Source organism: Channa argus, chromosome 6 (genome assembly GCF_033026475.1).
Source record: "Channa argus isolate prfri chromosome 6, Channa argus male v1.0, whole genome shotgun sequence".
Lineage (NCBI taxonomy): Eukaryota > Metazoa > Chordata > Actinopteri > Anabantiformes > Channidae > Channa > Channa argus.
In genome coordinates this window covers 3,330,758-3,355,257 of record NC_090202.1, presented here as the reverse complement: position 1 = coordinate 3,355,257, position 24,500 = coordinate 3,330,758, and the positions used below count along the sequence as shown (strand labels likewise).

The window sequence follows — 24,500 nt, the reverse complement described above, 5'->3', positions numbered from 1 at the left end:
GCTTCACATGCATCTCTGGTTAAGGTGGTGTGAGAAAAAAGGGACTGTTCATGAACTTGAAGAACCCGGCTTTATCCATAAACAGGTGCTACACAAGTCCTGCCAAAGACTCCTTAATGTTGGGTGTCTGAACAAGCAATAGGTTGGTTTTCCAATTATGTATCAGAAAGGACTCACTATGTGAAAGTTAATAGACATAGTCAAATAATGTATTTACTAATGCAAATATAAATTGCATCCATTATTATGCAACACAGTTTTATATATATAGTCATAAATCATCACTTTACCATCATCATAAGATCATCTTGCTTACTCAGTGTAAGCGGTAAATCGTCTGCACTTATATAGTTCTTTTTTACATATTGGTACTCAAAGCACTGCTTCTTATTCACCCATTCGCACTCACAATCACAAACATACCCACATACTGATGGGGAGCTGCTCTGCTGCTAGCCAACACTCGCTGGGAGCAACTAAGTGTCTTCCTCAAGGACACTTTGACATGTGACCAGAGGAGCTGGGATCAAACCAGCAACTGGGGGATTGGTGGACGACCGCTCTACCTCCTGCGCCACAGTTGCAGGAGGCTTGTACTTAATGGAGAGTCTGTCTGCTTGCACATTTGCTAGGTAATGAGTTAGCTGACTGTGACTCTGGAGGTAGGGCGGTTTGGCTTAATTCTCTTTTTATTATATATTAATTTTATATTTCATTAGGGTTAGTTGCTCCTAGTGGCTCAGGCGAACTGTATGGCAGCTCCCCCATCAGTGTATGCGTGTATGTGTGAGCGTGCACGTGCATACTGCAGTGCATTAGTTTCAAACTCTAGTCTTCTCTTCTTGTGTGTATATCTGACTGTAAATGGGTTAAAGCAGTCTAGTGTAATTGCTTGGGTACCAGTAAGGTAGAAAAGTGCTATATAAATCCAAACCATTTGACTGATTTACTTTATTATTATAGGCTTATTTAAAAGGTTTAAGTGTTGTGAATCTAGATGTGTACCTGGTTTAAAGTAGCATTACAGCAACACCAAAACTTTAATTCTTCAAATCTTATTTAAAATGCTCTTGATGAATTTGATAGTGGATTTCAGTCTAACACTCAATTATGACAACGGTAAGCGAATGTCGCTCTGTAACGTGACTCAGGTTTCTCCGAAATTGCGAAATTAGTAGTGTGGTTTAATCAACTTAACCCAGTTCGTGTGACTAAATAATTTCTTCCTTATATATAAGCGTATTGATAGGGCTGATGTTATTCAAACACCGCCCACTGTAAGGAAATCGAAACCCACCACTGGATTTAAGGCTCAGCTCCAGCAAGACCTTCATTTTGTTTTCCCATCAGAAGCCAGCGCGGACTCTCTGCAGATCAGCAAACTTCTAAATATCGGAAAATGGCTTATAATTCGCCGCCACCTTTTTATAACCCAGTGAGTAGTTAAAACCTTGAATTGTCAAGTATTTGTGCAAAAGGACGGGGAATCTGGTAATATAAGCTAAATAAAGACGTTTAAGGATGCTTTGCCCTTTAATTTGGCTCACATTGAAAATTGATTTTTCTTTCTCTATTTTTGACAATCTTATGATACTATTAAAAAGACCCTCTTCTTACTGCGCGTTAGCGAGCTGTACAATCTGCTTCCTGATTCTGATTCTAAGTGACAGTTTAGAGGTTGGATATAAGAAGTTTCTCAGAAAAGGATGTTCCAACAGTTTGTGTCTATAACAGCATAACTAAGTGATGGTTCAGATTGAGCTCTAACTATAAGCTTTATCACAAAGGAACCTTATAATCCTCTAACATAATTAAATATTGTTAGTGGTCGTATAGGCTGTACATACATGTAGATTTGTACTTTTTCTTCACGTGGCATTTTTTAAAATACTCACTAACGAGAGAATGTTTCCAAACGTTTGCTAACGGTTTCAATACCAGCAACATGGGAATGGTTCACAGGCAGTGTAACTTCCTATGTTGCATAGTTTTGCAAACAGTTCCTGTTTGCTATTTTTTTCAAATACTCACCAGCGAGAGAATGTTTCCAAACGTTTAATAACGGTTTCAATACCAGCAACATAGAAATGGTTCAGGCAGTGTAACTTCCAGTTTTGCAATCAGTTCCTGTTTGTAAAAACCCCATGACAACCGCACCCATTCCATATATATATATATATATATATATATATATATATATATATATATATATATATATATATATATATATATATAGATAGGTAGAGAGAGAGAGAGAGAGAGAGAGAGAGAGGTTAAAGTGTGTAGCGGAGTTGTACTGGAGTGCATTATGTTAAGAGATAGTTCTAATGTTTTGGCCCCCTTTTTAAAATGAATAAGGGGGCGAACATTTAGAACCACCACTTTTTATGATGCATACCAAATGTATACCAATCCAGTCCAACCCCAATTATTCAACAACTGGTAAAGAAAACCTGGGTGCCAGGGTGCAAACCTGTTGGAGAGAAGCAAGAGTTATGTGCCATCATCAGGAGTAGGCATAAGTATGCAGGATTAAGCACAGGGCATCGCTTTACAGTTATATTAGGTCCAAAAGAGTGTTGAATCTAAGCCAGCATGAAATGATAAATTACTGCTTTCCATTACCTTACCTGTACTGTTTTCTGGGTTCAAATTCCTCTATATTTTTTTGTCATAGTACAGGCATTAGGAGATGAAAAGTTCCAGTATGTTGAGGTCACTGAAGAAAGTGAACAGTGACTAATATTCAACAGGCTGTTTTGCATGTTCCCTTTTAGCGGTCACCACAGGGAATCACCTGCCTCCATCTAAACCCATCTTCTCTCACAGCAACTAACTTCGGTTCCTCTCTCACAACATCCATAAATCTCCCTTTTGGTCTATATACGTAGTGATAATTTCAACTGGCTCACTATGTGATTTGTCAGTATAATTTCATGATTTCTATAACACAGTGCAGCTGTGTGTTCCTCCATGTTGCAAGACAACATGTAAGTGCAACTGTTCAAATCTGATTTCCTAAAGTTTTTCATCGAGAACTCTGACATTTCTGCCATGTGCATGTGTGACTGAGATATTAATAGGCTTTTTAAAACATAACAAAATGCTTCAAAAGAGCAAGTATTGGAGTAAAAGGCCTGATGCCTCTTTGTTTTTGAATCTGTATGTCAGAGGTTACAATGAAAAAAAGATTTTAACATGTTAACTCCTGTTCCTTGTAGAGAATTCCCTTTACTGGATCAATCCTTGGTGGACTGCAAGACAGGATGTCTATTAGTATTGGAGGACGAGTCCTACCTGGAGCCGATCGGTCAGACTGCATTTTTTTGTTATTAACTGTTGGTTACTAACATTTGGTTGCTGTGAAGTACAGTTTTAACAAAAAGGGTTTCAGAAACAGAATTGGAAATTTTTTTTTTTTTTAATCTGACTTATGACTTATTACTTTTAACTAGTAGAAGCTACAGTAAATTAATTGTCCACAGTAACAATGGATGTTAAAGGGTACCAGATATTTAGTAACAATGCTTTGACAGGCATTTATTGTTTTCAGTTGTGCTGCTTCTTAGTGTGTGCTGCACGGTTGTTGTCTTGGCTGAAGGGAGTTAAGGAAAAGGCTAAAGGTGCACTAACAAACAGTTTGAGTCAGTAAAGGGTGACTTCACCAATTTTCCATTTGCTTTCTATAGCTTAAGCCTACAGTGTAAATGTACAATAGCATAACATTTAAACTTCCCTCTGACTTCAATATATTATAATATTTCTCTGCTTCTAGCTGAAAAACTCTTCCAGATGACATGAGGGGCTTTTCATTATTAGTTCAGATTACGTTATCTGGGGGAGCCTGTAAAGGCAGGTTAACCATGATTACAAATTTCATAGTATAAGCAACAATATAACATAATCTGAACTGAAGGTTCCTCCAAGTAATTTCATCGGGAAGCATTTTTCAGCTAGAAGTAGAAAAATAATTTGATAAAGGGAATTCAGAGGGAAGTTTAATGGCATTTATGTACATGTACTACCCAAACTAAAACAAGTTCAAAATCAGTGAAGGCATTCTTTAAACCACATTTGGTTTGTTTTAGCAGTTATTATAACAAAAAATAATTTCAGTTTCGTACAACAGTAAATAGTTTCCAGCATGATTTCTAACAATGTTTTATTCTTTTCTCCAGATTCCATATAAATTTGCAATGTGGTTCCAGAACCAATGCAGACGTTGCCCTCCACATTAACCCACGATATGACAGTCACCCTGGTTATGTGGTTACCAACACCTTACAGCATGGCAGCTGGGGCATGGAAGAGAGAAAGCAAAACTCTCCATTTATTGCTGGCTCTACCTTCAACCTTCTCATCACGGTTTCCCATAATTCCTACCAGGTTTGTACTGCCACAAGGGCAGACAATATATTCTTAAATTATTAAAAAAATCTTAAAAGTATAAAAGATATTAAAATGCTTTATACAAACAATGTCCTCTTTATAAGCTGAAGTTTGAAATTTAAATGGTGTTTCTAGGTGAAAGTATGCCGAAGCAGTTAAGCGCCAAAAACGTACTGAAGTCATAATAATAACAATAATAAATATTAGGATATCACAGTAGCTTTGGCAGCAATTAGTAATTTTCTGTGATCTAATCACTCTTTCTCAGGAATTAGAAAATTGCTTCAGTTCGTTTACTTATGCACAACTCTCAAGATTATTATTTATAATTGGGTTGTGTCATGATGCCTGCTCTGTAGCTTGTAGCATCTTACTCAAAAAGGCTGTAATTGGTGTTAAAGGTGCTTCAACAAAGTATAAAGTACAAACTATTGTACATGTAAAAAAAGAAGTATTGGGACATCCCTAGCAATAATAGCACATTGAAATGTAAAAACAAAAATAAACAATAAAACAACAATATATATATATATATATATATATATATATATATATATATATATATATATATATACATACATACATACATATATATATATATATATATTGACATTGACATTTGAGAGGGGCAAAAGAGTCATGTGTTTCATGATCTCAGAGTTGCCGGCTTCAGACATTAAATTGCCCCAAAACAGTCCTGCAATGAGTCTGTTGTGACTCTGGTACCTGAAATAAAATCTGGAGAGCCCTGAAGCTCCCAAGCTGTCTGGGCCATTCTTAGGTATTTATCTTGGATAATTAGCCTGCAGTTCAGCATCTATATGAAGTTGAGTTAAGGACTTTGGAGTGATCATATGGCTGCCTGCAGGCAGAATGTACTACTGTAACTCTAGAATGCTGACTTACACATCCCTAGGACTTGTGAAGACAGCAGTTAGCACTCCTAGGTTTTTTGCTCCCCTGCTTGCATTGTACGTGATCCCAATATCTATCTAATTCAGCTTTCTTTATATAGTACTAATTCATAAGAGTCATATTAAAGCATTTTACATAATAAACTTAAGACTATAAAGATGTGGAAAAATGCCCTCTAACGGAAGAAACCTCCAGCACAACCAGGCTCAAGTTGGGCAACCATCTGCCTTAACTGGGTGGGGTGAGTGGAAAGTGGGGAGAGAAAAGAAAAGCGCAACAATAAAACATTGGGCAGATTGGGAGGGGCAGTAGCTGCATACTGGAGAAACACAGCTTCAAGGCCAGGGACACAAGTACTGGAGGCCAAAGTTATGCCATCTAGAGTAACAATATGATTGGACAGCATATTTCTGAGATTTATAGGTCCAAATACTTTCAGGCCTTTAAGTCTTTTAGGCATACTTGGAGGTTGATTAATTAAGTTGTTTTATGTGGTTTTATAGATAAATATAGCTTGGTGTCATAAGCTTAGGAAATTTGTGTCTTTTTTAATAATGTTGCCTAAGGGAGACATACATACAGTTAAAAAATATGGGTTCTAACTCAGAGCCCTGTGGAACTCATAACTAACTTGTATGTGCATGGAAGATTCATCATTAATATGACCAATTGAAATCTATGTGATGAATAAGATTTAAACCAACCTAGTGCAGTTTGTTTAATCTCAATTACTTGTTTCTTTTTCGGTACTTGCCAAGCCAAGCCAACTTTATTTATGAAGCACTTGAAACACAGCAAAGACTGACCAAAGTTCTTAACAATTAAAAATGCCCAAAATAAATATAAATAAAAAGTAAAAATTAACAAATAAAATACAACAAAAAATAATCAACTACTCAAACTGGTTCAAAAAGCCAGGGGGAAAAGTGACTTTTCAGCTTTTTTAGACAAAGAGGCCTGTCTATTTTGCAAAGGCAGTGCATTCAAGAAATTAGGGCATTTGCTGTTGCAGGCCCCATGTCCCTTGGGCTTCCATCATGTTCACGGCACGTCCAGGAGCAGGTGGTCGGCTGACCTAATGGACTGGGAGGTGGACTGCATAAATATGAGCTCAGAGAGGTAGGGCATGGAAAGACCATTTAAGGATTTAAAAAGAAATTCTAAAATGAACTCTAAGATGGACAGGCAGCCAGTGCAGCAAGGCTAAATCCGGGGTAATGTGATCCCCCTTCCATGTTCTGGTTAACAAACGTGCAGCGGGATTTTGTACAAGCTAAAGGCCCGACAGGGACGAGTGAGAGAAACCCAAATACAGACAATTACAGTAATTGTAACAAAAGCATGGATTACCATCTCAAAGTGCTATTTTGACAAGTGATTTAACCTTTGCCAACTGTCTCAACTAAAAAAAGCTGGATTTTACCACTGCACTAACCTGCCCATCTCAACCTGATAACTAGCAAGTCTGAGAATTTGAATAGTTATTTTGTTAATAAAACTTTCTAAAATATGTGCTTTATTTGCATGCTCAGAAGTAAGTCTGAAATGTAACTAAACATTTCCTCTCTCCAGTTGAACATCAATGGCTGCCACTTTATGGAGTACAAACATCGTATTCCATTTCAGCAGGTGGACACTATATCAGTAGGTGGGAAAGTGGAAATTTCTTCCATTACCTTCCAGAACTCTATGGTGAGGATAGTATATTTAATAATTATCAAAACCATTAAAGGCATTAATTGTTTTAATGCATCAGTGCTCCTAATACAAAAACCACAACCTCAACTTGTAAATAATATGGTACCACAAAAAGGTGCGATTATAGTGATTTGTTTTTTATTTGCTTGTTTGTTTTAGTTCTCTGAACAACCAGCATTTCCTGCTCAGCCTGCATTTCCTTCACATGTAGCCTATCCCACCCAGGCCACCTTCCCTACTCCAGGATTTCCGTCTCAGCCTGGATTCCCCATGCAGCCTGGATTTCCGTCTCAGCCTGGATTCCCCATGCAGCCTGGATTTCATGCACAACCAGGATTTCCTCCTGCAATGCCTGTAAGTATTAGTCAGAGTGGTGTGCAGGTATAAAGATGTTTGAGCAAGCTGCTCAACTATTCTGGCTGAGTTGAACGCTCAGTTGATACAAATTGCTAGAACCAATTTTTTGTTTTTAATTACTTCTGGGAGTTATTTCGATTCCTACAGAGGATTGTTTTGGTTTTAGTTGTCCAGGTTGACATATCTGTCTCTTATTTATGGGTGGAACTTTATGTATTAAAAATATGAAATACTGCTGTTAAGCATGCCAGTAATCTACTGGTAATATTAATCATTTTTTATTTGTTTCCAAGATGTTTCTGGAGCTGTATGAGTGCAAACTAAAATTAGTCCTCTGCCCTGAAAGTTATTTTATTGTTGAAAATGAAAAGTTTAGTCAAAACCGAAAAAGAAAAGTGAACCCATGGGTTCTCTCTAACCTTTGAAGACAGTTACAAACATCAGTGGGTATTTGATGATAAAAAGTTTTAGGGTACTGGGTTTTTGAAACATTTCAGCCATCTTAGAAGTGGATTTCCTTACAAATAAGCCAAGTATTTTTAAGCCAAATATTTCAAGAATAATCTTAACATTCTCAGTATCTCACCACCTAATGGAGAGGGCATTGTCTAGCAAGTCTTTTATCTAACAGATGAAATGGACACCACCAGATAAAATCTGTTTAACCGGCCTACACATTGGTTCCCCCTTACAGAACAGCTTCATTGGTTGGCTTATTTGCATGAACTGCCTGCTTCAGGTCCTTTCAGAGCAATTGTTTCCATGGTTGACTATCTTGCTGGACCATCCTGCAAGATGGTCTGTTGATGAATACTGAACAAAATATTCCTGATAGTGGTGGTAATATCTGGTTATGTGTGCAGACTTAAACACATTCCTTTTCCTTACGTTTTACAATCATCTGTAAAGGTTGGCGAGGCAGAGAGAGCGAGAGATGGGAAGGATTTGCAGCATGATAGGGTGAATAAAGATAGTGATGGAAATATATTGACAGGTGCCAGGAGTCTGATGGGAAGATGGAAGGAGAACTTTGAAGACTTGATGAATGAGGAACATGAAAGAGAACAATGGGTAGAAGAGGTGACTCCTGGTGAACAGGAAGTAGCAAAGATTAGTAAGAGTGAAAGGAGGGTGTAGAACAGGATGAAGAGTGGAAAGGCAGTTGGTCCTGATGACAAACCTGTGGAGGTATGGATGTGTCTAGGAGAGGTGGGAGAAGGGTTTCTGACTAGTTTGTTTAAAAAGAATTTGGAGATTGAGAGGATGCCCAAGGAATGGAGGAGAAGAGTACTGGTACCGATTTTTAAGACCAGGGGAGAATTGCAGAGCTGAGGCAACTAAAGGAATAAAGCAGATGAGCCATACAATGAATTAGTGGGAAAGAGTAGTACAAGCTCGGCTAAGGGCAGAGGTGAACATTTTTGTGCAGCAATATGGTTTCATGCCTAGAAAGTACAACAGATGCAGTATTTGCTTTGAGGGTCCTGATAGTTTAGTACAGAGAAGGTCATAGGGAGCTGCATTGTGTCTTCGTAGATTTAGAGAAAGCTTATGAGGACCTTTGGTATTGGTATTCAACTTTTCTTCTGAGGTCTTCCGAAGTCCTCTTTGTTTGTAAAGCATTAAGGACATAGGCCTCTCAAACACAAACCTCATTTTTATACCAATTTCCCTTCAACTAAAGTGGTAATCCTTAAGATTCACATTATTTTGCCACATAATTTTACTTTTAAAAAATGTACACATATTTTAATTGGGTTCCCAGTTTTATGTGAAAATATGATCGTGTGTGATAGAAATTTTCCCCCTTCCTTAGTCAAATGTTACTAGATCTTGAAAGAACTAATGACTGAACTCAACGTGATGAACCATCTCAGTTTAACACATGCCAGCATGGAGGATAACACATGGATGTTGGTGTCTTCTGACTTGTATCTCTCAAACCCCTTCTTTTTATACTTAAACCTAAGAAATCACAATACATGAATGAAGAAACGAGGTGCACGCAGTTGACAGTCATCATGATCCCAGAACGGATAGGATTGGACCCAAAGCAAGGACTTTGGGCCTTATAACACCAAAGTGCCTACCGTGATCTTAAGCATTCCTCTAAACATGACACACACTATGACTTCTTGTCCTCTTTGTGACCTCTTCAAGAAGCCCATCTCATTTGCCTATTTGGTATTTATCTAGCCATATGACTACATTTAGTATTCTCCCACATGTGTTAGGTTAAGTGAAAATAGAAAAATATCATTGTAGATTAAATCAAGTCAATTATGAGTGTATTGGCATAGTTCCAAATTATTTTAAATTTATAAATGAATAATTTATTTTCCATATCTACAGGCTGTCCCATACAAAAGCATCATAAGTGGTGGACTCCTCCCTGGCAGGACCATCACCATTCAGGGGACTGTTCATCCTAATGCCACAAGGTCTGAATTGTCAGTTATTGCTGCATTTCACTTCACTGAATCCAGTTCACTCAACATATGAAGACTGGTAGAAAGTTAATGTACCATTATCACTACTAGTATCTTATACTGGGGGTGATATTGCCCTCAAGTTGTATTATTACAAAAATATATAAATCAGTGTGGAAACCTGAGACCTGTGTGGATCAGATTATACACCTACTGCAGGGCTAAATGTTGAATCACTGGGTTGCACATGCAGATATTTTCAATTACCCTTTTAATGGCTTGGGGTCAAACTCCAAAAAAAACAGTGTTATTGTGTCGTAATTGAGTTCAGTCACTTATCTGTCACAAGTAAAAGGAAGGATAGTCATGTTTGTTTACACAAATTTTTGTTAATGTCAGCAACAGGTGAGTTTTTATCAAACCCTCAGACTTATTTATTGTAAAAATTATTTGAAGAAATTCCTGTGTAGTGGGCTTACTGGATGCTGGGAAGGTAAACAAGTAATTGTGCACAGATCAGCCATTAAAACCACTTCCAAGTAAAGTAAAAAGCATTGATAATCTTTTAACATACAGTAGGGTATCTTAACTGCACTGTAACATCTAAAATGTTGACCTTACTCAGAAGAATCTAGGAAACCAAATGCCTTAAAATAAGTTAGCTAACTTTTTATTGTAAAGCATTTTTACTGTACTTTAGTTCACTTTACTGTAGATGTAATTTCACAAGTAAATTAAAATTTTACTTTCCAAGTCTTGAGTACTTAATAGTTAGTTAATAAGTTAGTGTGACTTAACTTTAAAGTTAAAATAAACAATCTAGAAAATCAATCTAGAACAATCTACAAAATCTAGAAAAACTGATTGTTGTGCTTTCCTGTTTTTTTTATATGTCAAAGATTAAGAACTTTTATAGCTACAAAAGTTGGGCCCAGATGATATTGTCATGGAGGTGGAACTGGGGTATGGTAGTGGGATATGTTATCAGGGTCAAAGGTCAAAGTTGTAAAACTGTCAAGTTGATCTGATGGACTTCCATTAAGTTTCTAACTGAATTCAACTGGACACTGGAAATAAATAAGGTATACTTATATAATTTATGGAACCACTTTGATACATTGTACATTTGTGTCTGGATGTGATTCAGACAGACAGTTTTTGCAAAGATTGATCATAATATAGAGAAAAATTTACTTTCTCCTTCTCCCAAAGAGTAAGACTGGTTAAACTCAGTAGCAAAATTTATATACTCTCATGGCCGAAAGTATCGGAACCCTCACAATTCTGTCAGAAAATGCAACCCTTCTCTCACAACATTTTTCCAATTGCAAATGTTTTGGTATTCACGTGCTTATTGTTTTTTTTTTTGCACTGGAACAACACAAAAAAAAGGACGAAAAGTAAAACTTGATAAAAATTCACACAGAACTCACAAATGGACTGAACCAAATAATTGGCACCTTGTCGAAATTGTAAGAAATAATTGCTTTTCAAGCATGTGATGCTCCCGTAATTTGTATTTAGACACACCTGTGGGCAATATAGTAATCATACTTGAGACCAGTTAAAATGAAGAAAAGTTGACTCAACCTTTGTGCTCTGTGTCCAACTGACACACATGGGCGACTGTGCTGCAGGATTGGAGATTGTCCACCAATTGGCCATGACTGCATGTAAGAAAACACAAAACCATAAGGACATTTCTCCAAAGACATCTACAAACACCTGCTACAAGTTGCCACCTAGGTATTGATCTACTTTGCCTTTTTGACCTTTAACAGTTCTACTGGATCCCGCATTTTACATAATGTACCTCAACTCCTTTCTTTTCATTTGACCTCCTTTACCTTGTAATTCCCACAAATTTAAAACTCATGCTGTCACTGCCTTAAAGACTAAACTGACCTTTATCAGTAAACTGGTGCAATTCCTTTTAAAAGATCTAAGAATTACTCTATGTAGTTTGCCCATGTCATCCAGTACTCTTGTACTCCATTTCACTCTACAGTCTTTTCTGTCCCCCCTCTAAGATTCCATGTGAATCTTGCCTATCAAGGTGGCATTGCTCTGCACTACAATCCACGTTTCAATGAGAATACTGTGGTTCGAAACACCAAACTACATGAGCAGTGGGGTACTGAGGAACGCGATGGAGGGATGCCCTTTTTCCAGGGACAACCATTTTCGGTAGGGCTGCAAACAGTTCACTGACTACACACAGACCAGATTGAAGTGAAGATTCACTGATAATTTTAGTACAACAGTGGGTCCCAAAAATTGAAACTAGAGCTAGTCAAACTAGCAAGGTAATTGTGCAGGCATACAAATTTTCTTTATATGTGATTGTAAAATAAATTTTTTTCTTTCAGCTGACCATCTCTTGTGAGAATCAGTTCTTCAGGTTTGTTACCAATGGCATGCAGACACAGACCTACAAGCACCGTACTCCTCCCCAACATATTTCCATTCTGGAAATCGACGGTGACATCAGTCTGACCTCTGTGGTGGTGTAGAATTTGCAGGACCTATAGCTTGACATTCTACAAGCAACCACCTGAAATATTGCATGGCTTAATGAATTTATGCTAAATCATAATTTTAGGTGTGTAGTGAATGTTGTATATTTCTATCTATCTACCCCATGTAATTATTTCTAGCTATAGTAAATGTTAAAAGCACTCACAGTATTACTCAGTTCTTTACCTTTTTTCCACCTCTTAAATACTACTTCAGCTTACGTTCAGCTAGAGAAACCATTCAAACATCAAAATGCTTTTTTAAGGCCATTGTAAGACTTGTATTGACCTTTTCTAATAATTTTAATGATTCAGCTTTTTTCAGCAAATTAAACCTAATGAGAAAATATTTAAATCTTCCGCTTTGTCCTTCAACCTACAGACACTGTTAAAACTTTAAACAGGTCCAGAGACTTGAATCTATCAGCATTTTAATACATTTTATTATTTTAGAGTCATTGTAGTTTTATGCAATAAATTCTCATCTTTTCCACTACAGTGGTGATGACATCACGTGTTCTCTTTAGTTCTTCCGACTTTTTTCTAATTCTTGTCTCAAAGGTATGAAAATCTTCTGGCCGCAACTAAGATGAAGGCTGTTTCTTACAACAATGCCTTTAATATTTAGAAATTTCTTGACATACAAACATTACCATGTTTGTTGTAGCCCTCTGCTACTAAAATTGTTATTTATAGCCCTGTTTCAGAGACAAAGGCTTCAGTCTTTTCTGCCATTTGCGTGGATATAAACACATATAATAGCCCTTTTTTTATTAAAGCTCTGTAATTCAGGAAGATGACAACAGATTTACAAGAAGAATATTAGTTTTCAAGAGACGTAATTAAACCTGGACACCTGTGCTACTTCTTTAATCTATGTACTTTGCTTTCACTGTGTATTGGTACAAATATGTTAAGCTTTTATAGTGAAATCTAAACTTCAGTGTTGCGCACATCGACTTAAATGCAAAGAACACATGACAGTGAGACAGAAGTGTTCTTCTTAGCCACCAAAAATTTCATGCAAATCTGACCTGTAATGACTGCATCCGTTGATATTGTGTAGCTACAACAATGCCCTAATATTTTTGTAAATACCTTATGCTATGTTAAAGTAATGCTGTGACATCTAAAGTCAGTGTTGCAATTAATGTGAGGTGTAACGTACAGTCTTTGACTTCACGTTACACCTCACATTAATTCAGTTCAACTTTGTATAGTTCCAATTCACAACAAGGTCATCTCATTGGCATTCTCAAGGCATTTTACAGAATAAAGCTAAGACTATAACGATATTTAGAGAAAACCCAGCAACAGTGGCAAGGAAAACCTCCCTTTAATAGAAGAAACCAGGCTTAGGGTGAGCGGTTGGGGTTAGTAGAATGTGCTACAACAACAAAACATTGGGCAGGTAGGCTGATCAGTAGCTGCGCTAGAAAAAACAGCAGGGGACACCTTCAGAAAGGGACAGAGAGGAGAAAGACAATTACGGGAGAAAGAACACAAAGTGATTAGATTCCATCCATGACAATAAAAGAATCTAATCTAATTATCTAATCTAATATATCTAATCTAATATAACCGCTTGTCTTGTTCATGACTGTGAGGACTATCCCAGCTGTCACTGGGCAATTAGAGTCACCAATTCCTAACGTGCATGAAACATGAGTACAGCGGTGAGTGAAGGTAAAGATGGTGGTGCACAGTTCAATGGGTGGATGAAGAGACACACATGAACACATAGAGTGACAAATGCTAGGCTGAGCTCAGTAGAAAATGAGGTCCAGAGGAACATTGTATACTTAACTTGAATGGAGTGTAGGGGGAGTTCAGTAGAATCACTATCATATGAAGTTCCAATCCTTAATCTAAACCTCCTGGTCAAAAACAATCTCTGAGACCTTAATTTAGAATCAAAATTCAGTATCAATGTTCATGATCAAATACATTAACTTACAGGGCCAGGCAGGTTTGCCAAGAGACAATTATTAGGGCAGAAACACCAGCTCTTCAGAGGCTGCGAGAAGGCTGGAAAGAAGAGCGCAACAAAACAATCCAGCAAAGGGGATGTTGGTGCTTTTTTCTTATCAATAACAAATTCCAGACAAAACGTTTTGACACGTATTGCACTACTCATGTAATGTTCCACAGACTTACAGCTTCACATATGAGTCAATCTGAGCAGCTTTTTGATGATTTATTGGCATCAGACAAAAAATGTTCACTTTTCCATCATAATGTCCTTTAACTGAGCTTCTCTCAATTAATGACAGTGAATCCACAAATCGCCTTTGTCTTTTGTTATCGTAATATACAGTCAAAACCTGTTTCATGCCAACTCAACAACTTTTACTGTTCTCCAATCTTTTTCCTTTCTTATGTGCCTCCTAGCCTTCACTGCGCATGTGCCACCACCCTGGCCCACATGATCAATTTACTATAAACAGATGACACAATTAGGATTTACTATAGTGAAATGATTTAACTCAAAATAACAATAACTTACTTAACTATATAAAGCTGTTTTGGCTCTAACATTTTCCAGCCCCAAATTGGAAGGCCCTAAGACTAACAATTTTTCCAATTACAACACTGCAGAGACAAAACAACTACTTGAACCATAAAAATGCTTAGTTTCAACTGGCAAGGCAGATTTACTGAGGCAGCCTTCCACTCTAAGTACTCCTTTTAAAGAACGGGATCCAGTTTATATATTGAACTACTCCTATTGATGAAATTGTTTCCTTTTTGGAGTTTTAATATTTCTTCTTGATATCTCTGTCTCTGAGTGAAGCGGATTATTTCCATTTCTGCCTTTCTTCAGTATTTAATTTTCCATTGCTTATTGTTGTCTTGTGGGTTTGCATTTGTTGTTTTACAAAGCTTCTTTGTGTGTCTGCATTACAATAAATGTATCCACTTGCTTTTAACAGCTTCTTCCATTTCTGGCTCAGCTGCATCATAGTAGATTTAAGCTTCAACATCCAATGCTACTGCCTGTTTTAACTTGTACCAGCTGGAGTAGTATGTGATGAGTTTGTTGAGTGGATCTGTACTATCATCTGCATGAAAAAGGTTTGAAATTACTGGTTTCCCAACCTCAGCACCATCTTCAGCTACCTTCAACTGATGAGAATTATCTGGCCAGAGAGCTTCTGGCTCCTGTATATGAGACGATCCAGTTATCCAGTTTAGGTGGTTCATCAACTGAGCAGCTGTGAGACCTCTCAATGTGCAATCCTCAGGATTCACTGCAGATCTCACATATCTCCATTGTATGACGTTGTTGATTCTCGGATGGTGAATACACTTTTAGCCACAAATGTTTTGAATCGCAGGGTGTCATTTTCAATGTATTTCAAGACTGTTGTGCTGTCTGTCCAAAATGTTGAGTCTTGTAAGTCAAGTTGCAGCTCCTTTCCTATCATTTTCTCTATATGTCTATCTGTCTGTTAGTTCCATTCGTGGAATTGTCATTTGTTTTAATGGTGCCACTCTTGCCTTTCCCAGCATTAATGCACAGTGGACTTGACCCTGTTCGTTTGCAAGTTGGAGGTAAGGTACAGTACCATATCCATTTCACTTACATCTGAGAAGTGATGGAGTTTAGCTGTAGTTGTATTTCCAAAGTTCTCTGGTTTTATGCATCTTTTCATAGAAAAGGTAGACAATTGTTTTAGATCCTTTAGCCATTGATGCCATTTCTGAGCATATCTTTCTGGTATCTCCTCATCCCAACTATGCTTCTCTTTATATAACTGCTGCAACATTTTTTTTTGCAGGAAGTATGAATGGAGCAAGGAATCCTAATGGATCGTAGATGGAAGATTCTTCTTCTAGTGAAAGGCTTTTCCTTTACTTGAATCCTGAACTTGAAGGAATCAGACTCGATGCACCATGATACTCCAAGTGCTCTCTCTATTGGTAGGACATCAAGTGCCAAATCTACTGCCCTCATTTCTATGGCTCTATCAGCTTCTGCTATGGCTGCTAGAACCTCTCTGCTGTTGCTTGCCCAAGTTAAACACTCCCGAGAGACATAGGGCTTTAAGGTCTGAATACAGGGCAACAGCTTCAGTTACACTGCTGATGGATTTCAAACAGTCATCTATGTAAAAATTGCTGAACACTGTATCTACAGCTGTTGGCGATGAGTTGTTTCTGTTATCTTCTGCAGTTTTTCTTTATGCAAAATTTGCACAAGTGGGGGATGATGTACCCCCAAACAGGTGTACAGTTATTTTGTATTCCACCAAATTATGTTCTGTGTCTTCATTAGGCCACCATAGGAAACGCACAAGATCCATGTCTTCATCAAGAACTCTCAGCTGATGATACATTGCTTCTATCTCTGCCGTTAGAGCTATCTGCTCATGTCTGACTCTCATTAACACTCCTACAAGAGAATTAACAAGATCAGGACCCTCTAACAGCTCAGTGTTTATTGAGGTTCCCTTAAAAGCACAGTCAAAGACAACTCTTAACATTTCCTTGGTTTCGGGTACTTTGACTGCATATCCCTTGTCAATTATTTGATTCATGAAATCAGTTATACCCTTCATGAAATGCTGGATTCTTGTTACATTTTCTTTTGAGAATGAGACCTGTCTGTATTGCTGGACTATTGGTTTTTGCCATTGTGAGGTGAGCATTTCTCTTAGGCAGTTCAACATAACAATGACTGTATATCATCCTTGGACATCTCCAGCTTCTCCTGACTTATGTGCTCAGGGAAATATTGATTAAACTGTTGAATAATTAATTGTTCTATATTACCAACAGAAATGCGATGGACTGCAACCTTAACATGTGCACTACTTGCTGTGACAATGTCGGGATGTTCTCTCAGTGAACCATTCACTACCCACCCAAGTGCAGTTCTTGAAGCATATGGTCCATTGTCTTGGCTGTTAATCACCTGCCATGGTTCCAATGCTTTGTGAGCAGGCTCCAACAAATGGTAAATGGTCTGCACTTCTATAACGCTTTTCTACCTATTGGCACTCAAAGCGCTTTAAACTGCTTTTTATTCACCCATTCGCACTCACAATCACACACAAACACACCGATGGGGGAGCTGCTATGCAGCTGGCCAACACTCACCGGGACCAACTAAGTTGGGGTTCAGTGTCTTGCTCAAGGAGACTTCGACATGTGACTGGAGGAGGTGGGGATTGAACCAATAACTGTGAGACTTCGCAGAAATAAGGCCACTTTTCTGTGTAATTTTGTGTTGGTATGTTCCCTTTTAAAATCGGAATGTCTGACTGTGTAAATACTCTAGGCAGATCAATAAAGTTGCTGCTGTCAATCCTACTAACCTCCAAGTCTGTGAGTACATAATTTTCCATATGCTGCCTTGGACCCATAATTTTCAGCTCAAGTTCAGTTTGTTTACCTTGTAGGTTGAACTGTCTAGCCAATGGATCAGTGCAGAAAGTAGCAGAGCTGCCTTGGTCCATAAATACATGTTTCCACCACTTTGCTACTTTTCTTTGACTTCACTTTAAATGGCACAATGGCAAGGATGCAATCGTCCCCAGCCCCAGTGCAGGCTCTTGTTTCTGGTTTAATGGTTATCGTTGCACTTGAAACTGCTGTAGAATCTGGGTCTTCTGTCATTTGTTCTGTAACTTTCCTTGTATCAGACCCATCTGATCTTTCAAAATGCAACATAGCAGGGTGTTTTTGAGCACAGACATCCAAAACACAGACCTGCCTTTTTTAAGAACTCAGTCTTTTCCCTGGTGGTTTTTGCTTTCATTCTATGACATTGTTCTAAACTGTGATTTTTATCACAAAGCAGACATGGTTTTGTGAAGGCAGAGCTGAAAAATGAAACATCCCTCTTGAACTCAAGCATGCTGGATTGCTCACTTTCAACTGATAAAGAACTAATAGCAAAGCTACTTCCTTTGTTTGTGTCTGTCTTTGTATTTCGGGGTACCGCCACTCGTTTTTTGTCAGCTGCAGAACTGCAAGTCACCAAACAGTGGATCCAAAAGGACTTTTGCTTGCCAATCTATAAATTTAACCAGATCTGTAAATTTGACTCTGCTACCTCTGGTTTCTTGTACTGTATATCAAATGCAAAAGCTCTCCACTTGTCCCTGACTTTATACAGCAGTTTAGAGAGTATGATTCTCATATTTGTAGGATTATCAAGTTCTTCCATATATGCAACATCTTCCATAGTGTTTCAGCAACTCAGTAGAACTAGGGAAAAGTAGCTTAGTGCTTTTTCAGCTTTAATTTGAGACCATTTATACGCCTTTTCCATAATAGCTGATTTTTAGTTCATTTCCATACCAGTCTTGAAGTAATTTTGTTGCTTCTCTATACCCACAATCTGCTGCCATGTGTTGGCAGCGTTTAACTAAATTCCTTGGTTCTCCTCTAGTACATTGCTCCAAAAAGTGCAACTTGTCCGCACTGCTATCTGCTCTGGATTCAATAGCATGCTGAAAGGCTTTTATGAATGATCAGAACTCAAGGGTCTTCATGGAACAATAGTATATCCCTTTGTGGCAGTAGAGATAACTGCCGACTCTTCACAACCAATTCTGTGATATTTGCTTGTTGTTTCATCACCCTGTACAATTCTCCTTGTCAGTCTGATGGTGTGGTGGTTCTGTAGCAGTTACTGGGATAGGCTTGTAGGATTTGTGTAGGCTTAACATCATGCAAATCATCTTTGTATAACATAATTTATTATAGGACTGTGCTTATGTCTTCACCTTTGCATTCATATTGTGAACTTACTGCACCAGGTGTCATTTCTATGGCATAAGCACCTTGGGCCTCTTGCGGTTGTGTTGCTTCATATTCTTCATAGACCTTTATTTTTGCATGAGAGACAGCCAGTGCCGTTTGTATGTCCAGTTGTTCCTTTTCAGCTCTTAGCTGTACTTCCTCCATCTCCAGAGCTTTCTTCTTCTTCAATGCTGCAGCCCTTGCAAGCAGAGCTGCTCTTTCTGCTTCCTCTTTCAATCGTTATGAAGCAGCAGAAGAGGCTATGGACCTACTCCACTATATCCAGCATCGCTGGCTGTCTTGCCAGTATGACGCTTTGTTTTTTGTTTGCTTTGAAGATGCATTTGAAACTCTGTCCATAGGAGTCACTTATTTGTCATATGTTAGTGCCAGCTCTATGTGATGTTTTGTGTCCTCAATCCACTTCACAGTTTTTTGTATAAAATCCTGGCAGCTTGCTAACTTAGGCTGAAACCAATACTCCCGGTCTGCCACCTTTTCGTCTCCTTTAAGATAAAGTAATACTGTGTCATTAAGTTGAATAAAATCTGCGTATAGTTTGTAGTGGGCTTTGATTTCTATTTGTTCAATGTTTTTTACGTTTGCGTCATTTCCCATTAATCTTTCAATATGGTTTGATTTTACAGTCAACTGTCTCAACTTGCCTCTTCTTGCATTTATGTACTGGTTCAGGTAATCCTCAACAATCTGCCATGTGAACAAGCCTGCCCTCCTGTGGCCAGGGTCAATAATTGCACCGTCATCTTCTTCTAAGTCCAACTTGTTATTTTAATTTGCTCATGCAATCAAAGAGTAAACAGTTGAGTATTTGGCTCACAACGGTTGCTCGGAACTTCTGGTTTGTTATACATGCCTCAACAGGTGTCCACCGTTCAGTACAATTAACAACCCCTTGGGCGCTGCTTCCTGAGCGTTATTCCCACCAATTATGAGCGTCGTCTACTACCTGGCTGAATGGTTCAGTACGTGTAGTCAGCAAAGAAAGGTTTTGACTAAGTGTTGGTGCTTTGTTCTTATCAATAACACATTCCAGACAAAATGTTTTGACACACTCCCACTTCTCATACAATGTTCCACAGACTTACGGCTTCGCAGCTTTTTGATGATTTATTGGTATCAGACAAAAACTGTTCTGTTTCCATCATAGTGTCCTTTAACTGAGCTTCTATCAATTAATGACAGTGAATCCACTAATCGCCTTTGTCTTTTGTTATCGTAATATACGGTCAAAACCTGTTTTGTGCCAACTCAACAACTTTTACCATTCTCCATTCTTTTTCCTTTCCTTTTATGTGCCTCCTAGCCTTCACTGTGCATGTGCCAACGCCCTGGCCCCCATAATCAATTTACTATAAGCAGATGACACAATTAGGATTTATTATAGTGAAATGATTTAACACAAAATAAAAACAACTTACTTATCTATGTAAAGCTATTTTTGGCTCTTACAGGGGAACTTCAGGTCAAATAGAGCACAAAACAGGTGACCCGAATGAGCACGTGTTTGCAGCACTATACCATTGCAAGAAGTGGGAAATTAGGAGAAGCAGAGGAGGCATCAGAACAAGGGGGTGGAAAACTGGACCATGCCAATGACAAAATCAGACCTTGAAGGCATCCTATAATCTTGTAAGCCATAATAAATTATAAGCCTGCTGATTTCCGAGGCTGGATATTAGTTTCGTTCATCCTATAGTCTATGATGAGCTCTTTAGTGTCCAGGACCAGTTGCTCTATCTGTAGTGTCATAGGGCGACTGTGGTGCCAGCTCCTCTGGTCACATGTCGAAGTTTCCTTGAGCAAGACACTGAACCCCAACTTAGTTGCTCCTGGTGAGTGTTGGCCCGCTGCATAGCAGCTCCCTCATCGGTGTATGAGTGTCTGTGATTGTGAGTGTGAATGGGTGAATAAGAACCAGTGTAAAGCACTTTGAGTGCCAATAGGTAGAAAAGCGCTGTATAATTGCCGACCATTTACCATTTACCATCAACAAACTTGATTATGCTGTTGCTAGGGTGAGTGGTGGTTCAGTAGGAGGCTGAGCACGTATCCCCGGTGTGTGTCAGTGCTGAAGCTGAAGACGCAAAACAAAGTTGGTGGCCTTTTCCCACTACTCTCACCATCTGGGAGTAATCAGTCAAGAAGCCTTTGCTCTAGAAACAGGTGAAGTGAGCTATTCCCAGGTCTGACAGTTTGGCAAACTGGTCTGGTTCAAGCCTGGGTGGAAGATTCATGTTAGTTCCACAGATTAACTGGAATAATTCATGTTGAGCAGTAACACATCAAACTAACATCAGTACTTTCACATCAGTCTTACACAGAGAAGCTTTGAGTTCTGTACTACCTTGGACTTGCAACATAGAGAAGACAGAGAATATAAGTCCTCAATACCATGGAAACAGAGAAGGCTTCTTTTTAGTTTACTCAATTAGTATACTGTAAAAACATCAGCATGACTGTATCCAGTATTTAAAATATACAGTGAGGTTGGAGGAAAACTTTTCATGAGGTCTTAATTACCAGGTAAGTATAGGGTAAATTATTAAATCAATATTTAATCAGTGGGTGTACCCTTGAAAAATACCTGTGTAAATAATGTATTGTGCTGTACAACTCAAATTTCTGAAGAGTATTAAGGAAAAGTATATAAAGGTATATATTAGAGTATATATTAATCCTGGACTGTTACCAACATAAATGTTGGATAATTACAATTTTAACTTAACCTGTGGGATAATACAGAAGTTGATAATAGCAATTAGTTGTGTAAGTACACAGTACATGTTGTAATTATCTAAATACTATAATGATTCCTTTTATTTACAAGGCAAATACTCAATAAATAGTTGACTGTTAAATAGGGGGTTACCAAAAATTCAGGGTTTCCGTTTATCATAGAAGGATATACAATTTTTTCCACGTCTGTATAAATAACTTAATCTTATTTGATAATTCAATCTGTTACCATTTGCATTCAACAATTTTGCTGTTGACAGATTATAGCTGAAGTATTATAACTGTGAAGGCCTGTTGTTCATTTAGAAATCAAAGTGTAAATTTATTGACTCTCATCTTTAATAAATACTTTTACTAGTTTTTTGTTTAATTAAGTATGCATCAATGTCACACAATGTATCACAACAGGATTTAAGTTCTCAGACTTTGGAGCTCACAGCGAGTGCAATGAACAAGATGGTGGTGCCCTATCAGGCTGCAGCTGCATTGACTTGCAACAGTTTCATACTTATAAGTATGAAGTATGTAAGTATGTAAATGGGGTAAACTGGGAGGTTTTGTGGCTAATTCGCAGAACTGGCACATGTCTTTGCAGATATCTTCAACATCTCGCTAGAACAGGCCGTTGTTCTATCATGCCCAGAAAACCTTACATCGCATGTTCCAACAACTACCTGCAATAATAGTGAAGTGCTTTGAGAGACTGGTAAAGGACCACATAATCTCCAAATTCCTCCCTGCACTCAATCCATTTCATTTTGCTTACCTTACCTCTCCATAGGTTAACCTCAGGGCTGTGTCCTGAATCCATTATTGTTTACACTGATGACACAACATTGCTGTGCTGCATATGCTATAAATCTGTATATTAAGTATGCAGACGACACTACAGTTGTGGCTCATCAAGGACACAAATAACCTGTCCCACAAAGAGGAATTGAAGCGATAGTTGGATTGGTGTAGCAATAACAATCTTATCCTGAATGTTGCAAAGACCAAGACAATAATTACAGAAATCAGACCAGAACCAAACCAGATTCCTAGGGATAACGGACAGATTGGACAGGTCACAAAACATTTCAACATTGCTTAAATGGGCTCAGCAGTGCTTGTACTTCCTGCACCGGATGAGGAGAGCACACCTCTCCCTCCCAACCTCACTACTTATTTTCTCATGATTCTCTTTTATTTCCTCAAAATTCTGTCTGAGCATGTTTAAATTTACAATGATGGACTATACAGCAGTTAGAAAAAAAATTTCAAAACATTTAAGGAAATTATTCATTCCTCATTTGCTTTACTATGTGTCAATACAATTAGGAGTTACCACCTTAACTTTACTCCTGTAAAAGTTGATATTTTGTTGATAATTTTACGGCCTCACTACATACAATACCCAATACTGTTGCCCCTCTGAAAAAAAAAAGGCAGTAAACCAGAAGAGGTGACTTCCATGGTATAGTTGACAAACTCACACTTTAAAGCAGAAAACACGAAAGTTAAAAAGGAAGAGGTGTTCCACTATCCCATTTAGCCTGGAAAAACAATAAAAAAATAACAAAAATAAAAAAGCCTCTGTAATGTCAGAACAGCATATCACTCGTCACTAATAGAGGACAATAAGAACAATGCAATTCTTTTTCAGTACTTTAGGCAGGACGACTAAGATCCATAGTTTTGTTGATCCTAGTATTCGCTTAACTCTAATCAGCAATGACTTTATGACTTTCTGTATAAATAAAATAGTAGCTATCTGTCAGGGCTGTGACTCCACTCTATGTTGCCCTGGGTGACCATGACTATCTCTCCTCTCTGCTCTTATCTCCCTCTGAGTATCTCTTCCTGCTGTGCAACCTAATCTGCCCCAACTTGCAACGCCTGTTACCTCCCCTTTATATGCCCTGGTTACCTGCCTCTCCCTGCCAGATTGTCTTTCTGCTCCCCATGAATCAAATAACCTGTTTTTATCCGTGAGTTCAGATTTTCTCACCAGTGTTGGCTCCCTCTCCTCCCGGTGCGCTGGCTTTCCTGTTGAGAATCTGACACCACCTATTCCTTGTAAGAATTTCATCATTTAACTAATTTTGCCAAATCAGTTGAAAATATGATAACAAGATCATCCACCCAAATATTCCAAATAGACTGCTCAAGGATGCTTTGCCCTTAATAGACACGTTTGTATTAGATACCATTGATCTATCTATAGAAACAGACTATGTGCCAAAAGCTTATAAGATAGCTGCAATCAAACTGCTTCTTAAAAAAATACTGTCTTGACCCAGGTTTTTAGCCAATTACAGACCAATATCGAATCTTCCCTTTATTTCTAAAATCCTTGAAAAATTTGTTGCAAAGGAATTATGCGGCTACCTCTACAGGAATAATATGTTTCAAGATTTCCAGTCAGGATTTAAAATTAATAATTTCACAGAAACAGCACTTGTAAAAGTCACCAACAATCTTCTCTTGCCTTCAGATAATGGACTTGTCTTGTGCGTTAGATCGTAGTGCTGCATTCAACACCATTGATCACATTATATTACATTATATTACAGAGACTGGAACATGTAATTGGGATTAAAGGAACTGCACAAGGTTAAATCTTCTTTATCAGATAGATACAAATTTGTTCATGTTGATGATGAATCATCCCCACACAAAAGTTAGTTATGGAGTTCCACAAGGC

General features: G+C 38.1%; 1 protein-coding gene across 1 annotated transcript; it reads left to right on the top strand.

The window, feature by feature from the left end:
* Nucleotides 1-1,279: 1,279 nt before the first annotated feature.
* LOC137128430 (galectin-9-like) lies at nt 1,280-12,653 on the top strand. Its single transcript, XM_067506440.1, has 8 exons — nt 1,280-1,435; nt 3,222-3,310; nt 4,179-4,386; nt 6,877-6,996; nt 7,162-7,356; nt 9,712-9,800; nt 11,819-11,975; nt 12,158-12,653. The coding sequence occupies exons 1-8, from the start codon at nt 1,400-1,402 to the stop codon at nt 12,299-12,301; spliced, it is 1,038 nt and encodes a 345-aa protein (XP_067362541.1). The 5' UTR covers nt 1,280-1,399; the 3' UTR covers nt 12,302-12,653.
* The last annotated feature ends 11,847 nt before the right edge of the window (nt 12,654-24,500 follow it).

Coding starts and splice junctions, on each gene's coding strand:
- LOC137128430 (XM_067506440.1), top strand. CDS start 1,400: ATGGCTTATAATTCGCCGCCACCTTTTTATAACCCA. Junction 6,997..7,161: donor TTACCTTCCAGAACTCTATG/GTGAGGATAGTA, acceptor TGTTTGTTTTAG/TTCTCTGAACAACCAGCATT. Junction 11,976..12,157: donor TCCAGGGACAACCATTTTCG/GTAGGGCTGCAA, acceptor TTTTTCTTTCAG/CTGACCATCTCTTGTGAGAA.